The following is a 10,844-nucleotide window of genomic DNA, read 5'->3' as shown; positions in this document are numbered from 1 at the left end:
ACTTTGCTCAGTTTCCAGTGTCCAGGTGGAAATGTTGTCATAAGAACTTAACCAAGGGCATAGCTAGAAGCACACTGTTCAGGCTCTCTGTGAAAGGTAACGATTCACATGCCTATCAGTTCATCATCCTCTAAGCTCTGCATATCTGATACCTCTGGTTACTGGAGAAATGCCAAGGGGAGTATAGAGAGCAAGGTTGATTTCAAGGACAGAAACAGACTTCTCCCTGGAGGGAGAAGGGGGACATAGATGGTATCCAAAGAAGTGGGAGTGTCCTGCCCCTTTGTACATCTTAGATTTTCTCTGCTCTTGTGCCTTCCTTCCTCCTTATCTCTCACCAGCCTGTCTATGACCAGTGTCCAGGGTGAGCCAAATGGTGAGGGCCAGTTGGGCAAGGGGAGGGCCAAATGGTGGAATGATCTAGCATTAAGGTAACAGCCAACTCTTAGGATTCCCTGCAAGGAACAGCCACTCCTGGGACAGGTTACCTCGGCAACAGGTTGGAGCAGGAGCAGGGGGAAGGGCCTTGGAAAGAGGAGGGGGAAAGGGCAGCATTTGATTCGCTTTCCAACTAGCCCCAACTTTCCTGATCGAATCCAATTACTTATTATCTTGACTTCCTTTTGTCCCCCAGCTTCATGATCATGAGTTCTCATTTGCAGGCAGGTGCAGCACAGTGTATATCAAGCAAGGGACTTCTCTGGGGTGACGTGTGTGGGGGGCACACCTTGCTGCCTTTAAAGGACCTTGAATGATAGAACCATGTGTGCAGATGTAGCTCCCTGAGTCAGGCATTTATTCACATTCTTTATGGCTGTGAGCAAGACAAAGCACCTGCACTCAGGAAATGTTGTTATAGTAAAAACTATGAAAAGAGAGCAACCCAAACAGGAAAGCAAGGGGAGTAACTTAGTACCCCAGCCAGTTTGTGTGTGGGAGTGTCCAGGAAAGCAGGGAGCTAAAACTCCCAATCTCAGTTTATGTTCTGACAAAAGAAAATTTAAAGACAGACATCAAAAGTCATGCAGGAGAACTTTATTATAGGTGACAGTAAAACAAAAGTGAAGCTTGAGCCTAGAGCACTCTCAAGGGAGAGAGTGGGCTGTCTCCAATCAGAGAATGACAGAGAAGACAACGCTGTTCCCGATTTCACTAGTGCTTGATGTTCAATAGGAGAGCTGGGGGCCCTCTTCTGTACTCTCTGCCAGTCCGGTGTTCAACTCTTCCTTCATGTTGGGTGATGGAGTTATGGATCTTACTTGGTCCTCTCTGGAACTGTCATAGTGGCCATTCTTTTTAGGGAGGTTTCATCTACAAGTCAATCCCATGTTAATGTGGGCACTGGGGTCAATAGCTGGTCAGAAGTTATCTTAGTGTGCCTGCGCTACTAATGGAATCTTCAATCCCAGAAAATTGAAGACACTTATGGCCATAATTCCTAGCTTCACATCAACCTCAGTGGACCCTGTTAATAATTAATCCCATTAATCCTTTTCTCTTTTCGTGTTTTATGAATAGCTCTCTAGCTTTGTTTGTTTTCTACAGATAAACTGCCACCATTTGATATCTTAAGATAGTTTAAAGTAGGACCTGAGGCAAGTTAAAGAACACTTTGTGACCTTACCATGCATCTCACTGCCCACTGCTAGCTCCTACCTGACAGTAGCCGTGAAGACAGCTGAACATATCTGTGCCCTGAACCCAGCATGGCCACCCTTGAGTGGATTCCTAATAGACACCTGTGCATGATGTTCACCAAAGGATGTACAATAGCCCACCAAATATGGAAGCCGCCCAGAACCCAGGGAGAGTGAAATGGATAAATGCACATGTTAGGTCATTAGGGCAAAGTAACTCCATTTTGAAAATCAGCACCTGTTCACAAAGGCATGACCTTTTCGTTAGGCCTGCCCCCAAAGAGTTTCTAACGATCAAAACCACAATAAAGATGCCAAGTAACAATTAACAATCACAGAACCAGAGAAGTTATTTTTTATTACTCCATATACATGAATATATACTTAGGAAGTTTGTTCTAGCAGACTGTTGCACCTTGCAAAGGGCAGCCCAGGAGATATCCTCTGTCAATAAACCTTTGCTTGACTCAAGAGATGTGTCTCTCATGGATATTTGCACCTGCTACCATAGCAACACGTGGGACATGTTTACATAATACGCAGAAATGTTCTAATACTGCTTGCAATCACAGGGATTAGTCTCATGAACGTTAGGTAAACTTCAGTCACAGACAATACATGTGTGTTAAAGAGAGCTAACAAAATTGCCCACATTTTAGGAGGGTCAGCAGCTGGACAGCACATAGGCAGGCATCTGGTGGGAACTGTTAATTTCTATTCCTTAATGGGAAAGCTGATTTCACACTCAGAGTTCAGTTTTGGAAAAGTGATCAAGTTCAAACTTTTTATATGTTTAATACTTTTTGTATTACATTGTACTTCCCACAATGGGGCAGTGGGAGCTACATAATTAGGCCAGTATCCTCCCCAGCACTTTCCCCTCCTGGTACCCTTCCACCTGGTCCCTTTCCTCTACTGAACGCCTTTTGATTTTCATGAGATCTTTACCCCTACTTTCTATTTCTCTTTTCTCTCTAGCTGCTGCATATGAAAGAAAACACACCACTCTTGACCTTCTGTATTTAGCTTATTTATCTTAACATAATGATCTCAAATTTCATCCATGTTTCTGCAAATGGCACAACTGCATGCTTTTCTATGACTGACTAGAACCTCTGGGTATATATAGCACATTTTCTTGAGCCTCTCAGCCACTGACAAACACCTAGGCAGGTTCTATATTTTGATTATTGTGAATCATGCTGCTAAAATGTGGGTATGCATGTTTCACTAGAGCATGCCAACTTTAATTATCCTCTCTAGGATAAATGCTGAGAAGTAGCATATTTTGGTCATGTGGTGACACCCTTCCTAGTCTTGTGAGGCACCTCCATGCTGGTTTTCATTTTGCTTAAGGGTGTCTTGCATTTTCAAGGCATTTGGTTCTCCAGCCCTCTTTGGCCATTCAGGTCCAGCATTCTGGCAGACACTGCTGGAGCAGATGCAGGGTATCTTCCAATTTGCTGCACCTTAGCCTATGTGAGGCATCTGAAGTGCTGGTGTGTGCCCAACTGTGGAGAACTGGCTGTGTCCTCTTCTGGTTACTGCTGAAGTATAGAACAGGACTTTTCAGGCCTAAATCTGGGTTACTTCATTTTGCAAAGCTTTAGCCATGAGCAATTCTATTTTTAGTTTAAGAATGACTCCACACCTTATTTGTACAAGCAAGCAGTCACCACCTGCCTGGCACAGCCATGAGACACAAACTGATAAAGAAACCATGCTAATAAGAATGACCACCCATGCACCACTTGTGAATTCATCATAAGCAAGGGATGCATGGGCGTGTCAGACTCATATCAGGAAACCCAGGCCAGGAGCTTATCAAAACATTAGACCACCAAATGAAGTAGCCCCTCACTTGAGGCTTGTAAAAGGAGGAACATCCCAAGACTAGGCAGGGAAGCACCCTGACCGGTCACTTGGTTGCTCCTCAGGAGCCTTGCCCAGAACATTTGCCACAAGACAGACCTCTGGATCTCTGCTTCAGCACAGCATGGTTTCTCCTGCCCGTGTGACCACATACAACCCACGCCAAGCTGACATCTCCAGGGGCCCTGTGGAACCTCTGCCCTCTGAACCCTGGCCTAGAATAAGCTCTGGGCTTCACAGCTCTGTGCCTGAACAAGTTCTTGGCTAGTTCCTAATCTTACCTGACCACCTTTGGTGACTCTTTGCATCTGTATCTGCCCTCTGCCTTTGCTCTCAGCTCAGCCTCCTGGACCCCTGTGGCCACCTTAACCCTCTCTTATAATTTCTGTCACCTCTGTTTATCATTGTGTGAAGTGTGATGAGTGACTTCAATGTTCCAGACATTAGTAGTTAAAACTGGAATTAAAGAGCTCAGAATTGCCCAGCTTGTGACTACCAGGTGACCCATGAGTATCCAGTGACCTACTACTGCCCAAAGTGGGTAGCCTGTGAATTGATAGTTATTCAGTAAATTCTGACACTGTGGAGAGACTCAAATGTGTTTGTTAAGGGCACAGCTTGCTCATGACACCAACCCATTTGTTTTTTCTGGTTCAGGGAACGAAATGTCACAATTCTTGGTCTTTCTTCACATCTTTGTCTTTTTATACAAAATTTACCCAGAGTGGCTGCACCCCAATATGCTGTCCTTGCCCAACTTTTCTTCATTCAGAAGTAACCCTTGACTTGTTGGTTAGTAGTATGATATCATCTCTTACTGAATGAACCTGAGGAGCAGAGAAGGCCATCCCTGTTCCATCCCTAGGTCGGATCCACTCCTCATGGCATAACTGCATGACAGCTGCTGTCACGTTATTCCTGTTGCTAAAACACATTTTTATCATTGGTGGCCAACACATTTGACAGATATATGCCTTTTCTGCAACCCTGTCACTGAAATGAAGAAAGACATGCTATGATCTAATAAAAACTGACAGGTCATCCCACACTATCTCTGAACATATCCAAGAGGTGCATATGTTCATTACCTAAGAGAAAAATTATGAGAATTTATAAAATTTTTTTCAAGGGAATTTTAATACTGCTATATGTTTTCCTCTCCAATTCCAGGAATTTATTGACCCTCTGCAGTTACTCATAAACATGAAGGATCAGTAACACTGTAGAGAAATAAGTGCAAGGCTTAGAAGACCTGGCTGGCCCAGGGCTTCTTCTTGTGAGAGGAGGCTTAATATCCCCTCAGGGAGGCTGCCAAGGCCGTGGCTGAACAACTTCTGGACAGCAGCTAGGCTGTCCCTCTGTGCTGTGGCCAGTATCCAGCCACAAAATTTCAGAGACTCCAAGTGTCAGCTGGAAAGACCCCATGGAGGACTCAAAGCCCAGCGGGCTGAGCAGCATCCACAGGGGTCCTCCCTCAGCTCTGGCCCCAGGCTGTCCTGTGGGAACTAGGAGCCAAGTGCCTGGAACAGCCCATGCTAAGGCCTAAGCTCCCTTTGCAGCACAGGTCTGACTGCAGGACAGTGGACCTGACCTCAAGGGAAGTGACCAGATTGCCCTGCTAACCTCTGATGCCCCAAACTTTCTCACCACTGTGAGATAGCAGTGTGAGACAGCAGCTCAATGTGTCCAGAGACCTTGGCTCCATGTTCCTTTCATACCAGTTTCTCAAAGGGGCTTCTGTGCTGGCCCTAACACTGTGATCATGTTAATGGCAGACACCAATCGAGGATAGATGAGCAGCACAGCAGGGACCAGGCGTCAACCTTGGGGCTCCAACGTGGACCCCAACTCGGGACAGGTTTTGCTGACTTCCACTTCCAGCGAGCGGAAACCCAAAATGCACAAAATGCCGAAGCCATTCTGATTCAACAGGTGCACTCCTGAAACCAAGTACAAAATCATGGATATGGAAATCCAACTTCTGTAAGCAGGCTTCAAGGAATCCAAAAGGAAGCACAAATATACAACAGCAGGTAGTTGTCTTCAGGGGTGCCACTAGAAGGGACCTGGAGAAGACAACGTTGGACTGCCTGTAGCAGGGGTGTGTCACCCTCCAAGTGAGATGAACAACCTGCCCTTTGGTAGGGAGACACCGCGTGCAGGTGCATTTAAAATGCAGGGAAGCTCTCCTTGCAGAAAGCGAGTGTGCACCCTAGGTCTCCCAGGGTTGCAGGTTAAACCCTCAACTCCCCAGGAACCCTCCTGCCTAGGTCAGCTGTCCTGAGGGTAAGTGCCAGGATTGTGGCCAGGAGGATATACTCTTTCTGCTATAAATGTCTGTTATTTAAACCAAAGGGAAGATGCACCCTTCAGAGCTCACCTGCAGGGACCCACCTCCTCCAAACAAAACCCACCTTCCTATACTTAACTCCCAGTCAGTCCATTCACAGTAAGATGGACTGACAGAGTTACACCACCCATAGCCCAGTCATTTCCCTCCTGAATACCCCTGCATTGGCACAGGAGCTCTGAGGACACCTCACATCCAAACCACATCCCTTAATAAGCTCCATGTTTTAAGAGCCACCTCAGATGCATTTCAGGTAGGGAGCCTACCCCAAACTCTCCTTCCACACAGAACTGGCATTCCCCCCATGGTCATCCACGTGGTCTTGATCCTTCATCACACTACTCAATCCTAATGATCTCAGACAGCATCATCCACTGGATGCCTTCATGATTGGACCTTGAGAATGTTCCCCAAGGAATGTGGAGAAACAGCTGCACTGTCTCAATAAAGATTAGACACAATGATAAGAGCATGGTCTCCTAGATACTATGTCACACTGCCCCCAAGCAGAAAGTAGAAATTTGCGTTTTTATAAAAAGAAAGAAAGAGCCTGTTATTTAACTCTTTATTCATACATCATTTCAACTTTGCAGATAATTAGCAAGAAAAACAATAATACAAATAATTCCAACGAAACCTAAACCTAGACTATCCTCTGATTAACCCTGCACCTTTTTTTTATATCCTCTTTTTTTTTTAAAGAGAGAGTGGGAGAGGAGAGGAGAGAGAGAGAGAGAGAGAAAGAGAGAGAGAGAATTTTTAATATTTATTTTTTAGTTCTCGGCCGACACAACATCTTTGTTGGTATGTGGTGCTGAGGATCGAACCTGGGCCGCACGCGTGCCAGGCGAGCACGCTACCACTTGAGCCACATCCCCAGCCCCTTTATATCCTCTTTCTCCACTATACCAGAACACCTCATGACCATTTCCTCTAAATATCCACTATGTATTTTGTAATGATATGAATATGTTCCCTTAGAAGAAGAAAGTCCTTGTCAACTTAGGTATATAAGGTGGATCCAGGGGAGCCAAGGGGTGTAGCACTGGGGAGTAGGAGCCCAGGAGATGGCACAGGAGATCTTCATCATCTGACGTGGAGAGAAGGAGAAACCATGGAACCCAAATCCCCTACTTTACTGTTTCCTGAAAGACTCAACACTCAACATTTTCCTCAGAGCCCCAGTGACATCCTTGTTCCTGAAACTGTAGATTAAGGGGTTCAGCACAGGGGTGAGAATGGTGTAAAACACAGACACCACCATGTCCTTCTGAGGGGTGTGGTAGGAGCTGGGGAGCATGTAGGTGTAGACGCCAGCACCATAGAAGAGTGTGACCACCATCATGTGTGAGGAGCAGGTGGCCAGGGCCTTCCTCCTGCCCTCTGCTGAGTTCATCCTGTGGATGGTGAGGAGGATGCAGGAATAGGAGCCTGAAATGACTGTCACAGGGATGAGGAGCATGAGGACACAGCACAGGTACATGAGTGTCTCATAGAGCGAGGTGTCTGAGCAGGAGAGCTTCATCACAGCAGGGACTTCACAGAAGAAGTGCTGGATCTCCCTGGATCTGCAGAATGGGAAGGTCATGGTGACAGGAGTCAGCATGAAGCCATCCACTGATCCCAGGAACCAGCAGCCAGACGCCAGAAGAAGACACACCCTGTGGTTCATGAGCATAGGGTAATGGAGCGGATGGCAGATGGCCATGTAGCGGTCATAGGCCATGGCTGCTAGGAGGAAATATTCTGAACCACCAAGTGTCAAGTAGAGGAACATTTGCATCCCACATTCTCGGAGTGAGATGGTACTCACACCCAGCACTTGGTCCAGGAGCATCTTGGGCACAGTGATGGAGATGTACATCATGTCCATGAGGGACAGCTGGCTGATGAAGAAGTACATGGGGGTGTGGAGTTTGGCACTGGAGTGTATCAGGATGATCAGGACAGCATTTCCAGACAAGGCCATCAGGAAAACCATGAAGATGACCACACAAAGCAGAGTTGGGTGTTGAGATTGACTGAAGAGTCCCACCAGGATGAAATCTGCCCACCCTGTGTGGTTGGTCATCCAGGTGGTGATGTCCATGAGGCTCCACCTGGGCCACCAATAAAGCTTTGATTGAATGTTGTACAGAGGGCTGAAGTGACTTCTTAGCTGCCACACACCTGTGCACCAGCCTGATTGTGCCAACCAGAGGACGTACCAGAGCCTGCAGATCCTAGGAGTTCAGATGACCTGTAGTAAATAATATTTTTTTAAAAAGTATCTAAAAGCTCACCTGTGGGTGAAGTGAGTTGGTAACTTGTAGTGAGATTGCAACAGTTCAAGTTCATGAGCTTCCTGAAGAAAGTAGTTTATTAATGACAAATGCATATTTTCAGAATCATTGCTCAAAAAAGTAGGGGACATTTGAAAACAAGGGGAATCACTAACTCTTGAGTTTAAGTTATTCAAGTGTGAAATAAGTGTAATATTTCTGGTTTAACAATCTAGTTTTAGCTGGCGTCCAAAGACTCTCAGATCTATATGGTATATTCAAAATGTTTAAAAAGTTGCTGAGACATAATTTGTGGAATGCACATTTAACATTTGAACCCCCAAGCCTATAGGACCAGGATATGTGGGAGGTTCTGTGAGTCTGGGATGACTCTGTTGTTCTCTCCAGCACATTGCAGCCTTCACACAGGACCAAACCTCTTGAGACCTAAGGGGCACCCACCCATGAAGATCCAAGGTCATGACTGGTTTTCAACCTGACTCTTGCTACCCCTGACCTCCCCTTCTTTGTCCACTCTGCCTGAGAGATGATTAGAATGACACCTGACACCAGGTGTGGTGAGGATGAAGTGAGGCAAAGAAATAAAATTTCCCTGAATTCTGACTTTCACAAATGAAGAAACAGGCATGCTGTTGATTGACATCTGCACTACCCACACTTCAGAACATGTCCTAAACCTGGCTGTCACTGCTATTGTACTGTGAGATTCCATACTTCATTTCTCCAATTTGGGTACCTATTTATATCCTCAATACTTGGTTATCAGAATTATATGAGAAAATACATGCAAGTAAAGCTTACAATCAACGTTAAAGGAAAGTATTTAGATTTGAAAATTTTTATGTTGTGTTATTTATTTTATATAAATAAAGAAGCTTTAAATATATATTTAAATAAATGTAAATATGAACAACTGTCTGAGATAGTTATTGGTATGACCCTCACTAAGCACAGCTTCCTGGAAAAGCTCTTATGGAAATTCAGCCCAGCCAGGTCTCCTCCTGGTCCATCTTCAAGCTCTGACATTTGCACTCAATCTCAGGTGCAGAACAAGCATTCGGGGATCACTGCTATTCATCAGAAAGGCTTTGGCTGTTTTGCCAACACCATCTGCTTTATTGACAGCCGCAATCAGTTTTCACGGACACTGAGAGACAGAGAGTTAACAGAACTACATGGAGAGGTATCAGGGGCAGCTCACTGTTGCCTGCTTTGTTTTGATGCTCAGCCACCTCTGTGTAGACGCTGAACACAGGTCAAGAGCTTGTTAACCTTGTCTGCACTTCTAGAGTCATTTTCAGTCTCTACAGGGAAAACAGCATTCATAATATTTGAGGCAGCATTTTTATATAGTGACAAAATAAGCAAAAAGGGCAATGAACATAAAATGTGCCCACCTTTCTTAAGGAAATCAATAGTGGCTTCTTCCACATTTTCTATTAAAGAGATTAAACCTTTCCAATCTTCTGCCTCTGAAGGCATAACTGTTAAATTTGATTCTCTCTCAGCCTGAGGGTCTGATGTCTCATCTCTCTAGAAAGACTAGCAGTAGCTACAATACAAAGGTGTTTTAATAAAAAAGGAAAGTTGAAACACTTTTTTCCCTTGTAATATTTCCTAAACCAGATATTACAGTCCACTTTTGACAGACCCTGCTGGGAGGCACTGAAGCAACGGACACAATACATGGCTTCTGATGCTGTAGCCCTAGGGTCCAGCATGACTGCGACCCACTGCAGAGGTGGACAGCAGGAGAGGTGCAGGCCCAGGTACAGAGATGATAGGTGGGTAGGGGATAGTAGGTGGATGACAGACATAGGAGAGAGACATGATAGACAGATAGACTTCCTGTCCATGAAATCCTAACCTGTTGGCAGATGAAGGCTGAGCTTTTTGGAGAATTTGAGATCTTTCCCATGAACTGAAATCACACCTTCTGTCCTGTCACCCTCTGTGGACAAAGTGGAGCAAGGAATGGACACAAACAGCTGCAGTGAAGACAGCAGCAGAATTTTCTGAGAGGACCGAGGAGAGAGGGGGCAGTGAGGGAGAGGCTCTGCCACTGTTCCAGAGCCCAGAACCCCGAGAACAAACAGGACCAGGGACCCAGTCTGCTCCACATCCTGGGCCTGTCCCACCTGCTCTCTTACTCTTCTCTAGGCACCTGCATACATTTCATGGCAACCGCCTGATGCACTTTTAACTTGGGGAATTGGTGACAATTTTTGTAGACAAACACAGAGCCTCCTTATTAGCCAGCAGCACCCAGGAATTGCTGACCACGCTCTGCCTTCCCCAGAGCCTCTGAGGTCCTACTCTTCTTATTTCCTCCTAGTACAGACTGACAATCCAGGGTCTCAGGGTCTCTGCCTAACAACATACAAGTGATCCGAGTGAGGGCCGTGTCCCACCCCAGGGTGCAGCAGAGCACCTCACTGCCTCAGTGTCCTTGGAACGCAGTGTCCTCCCTCTGCCACGGACAGCTCAGGTCTGGTCCACCACTGTGTGTGTCATCAGGGAAACATGAATATTCTCAGGACACTTGCTTCCAGCATTGCTGCGACCTCAAGAGTGACCCCCATGTGAAGCAAGGACAGCCCTTCTCCCTCTGCAAAGTAGCAGTCTCAGGACAATTAATGCAGCTTTCTACCACCATCTGAAGCATAAGAAGGAGTATATACTCCTATGTCCATAAATAATCCA

General features: G+C 45.8%; 1 protein-coding gene across 1 annotated transcript; it reads right to left on the bottom strand.

The window, feature by feature from the left end:
* Positions 1-6,994: 6,994 nt before the first annotated feature.
* On the bottom strand, positions 6,995-7,974 carry LOC144378587 (olfactory receptor 2T29-like). Its single transcript, XM_078053067.1, has one exon. It carries the CDS (start codon positions 7,946-7,948, stop codon positions 6,995-6,997), a length of 954 nt encoding a protein of 317 aa, XP_077909193.1. The 5' UTR covers positions 7,949-7,974.
* Between the last annotated feature and the right edge of the window lie 2,870 nt (positions 7,975-10,844).

Source organism: Ictidomys tridecemlineatus, chromosome 1, assembly GCF_052094955.1.
Source record: "Ictidomys tridecemlineatus isolate mIctTri1 chromosome 1, mIctTri1.hap1, whole genome shotgun sequence".
NCBI lineage: Eukaryota > Metazoa > Chordata > Mammalia > Rodentia > Sciuridae > Ictidomys > Ictidomys tridecemlineatus.
This window is presented reverse-complemented; position numbering and strand designations above follow the sequence as displayed.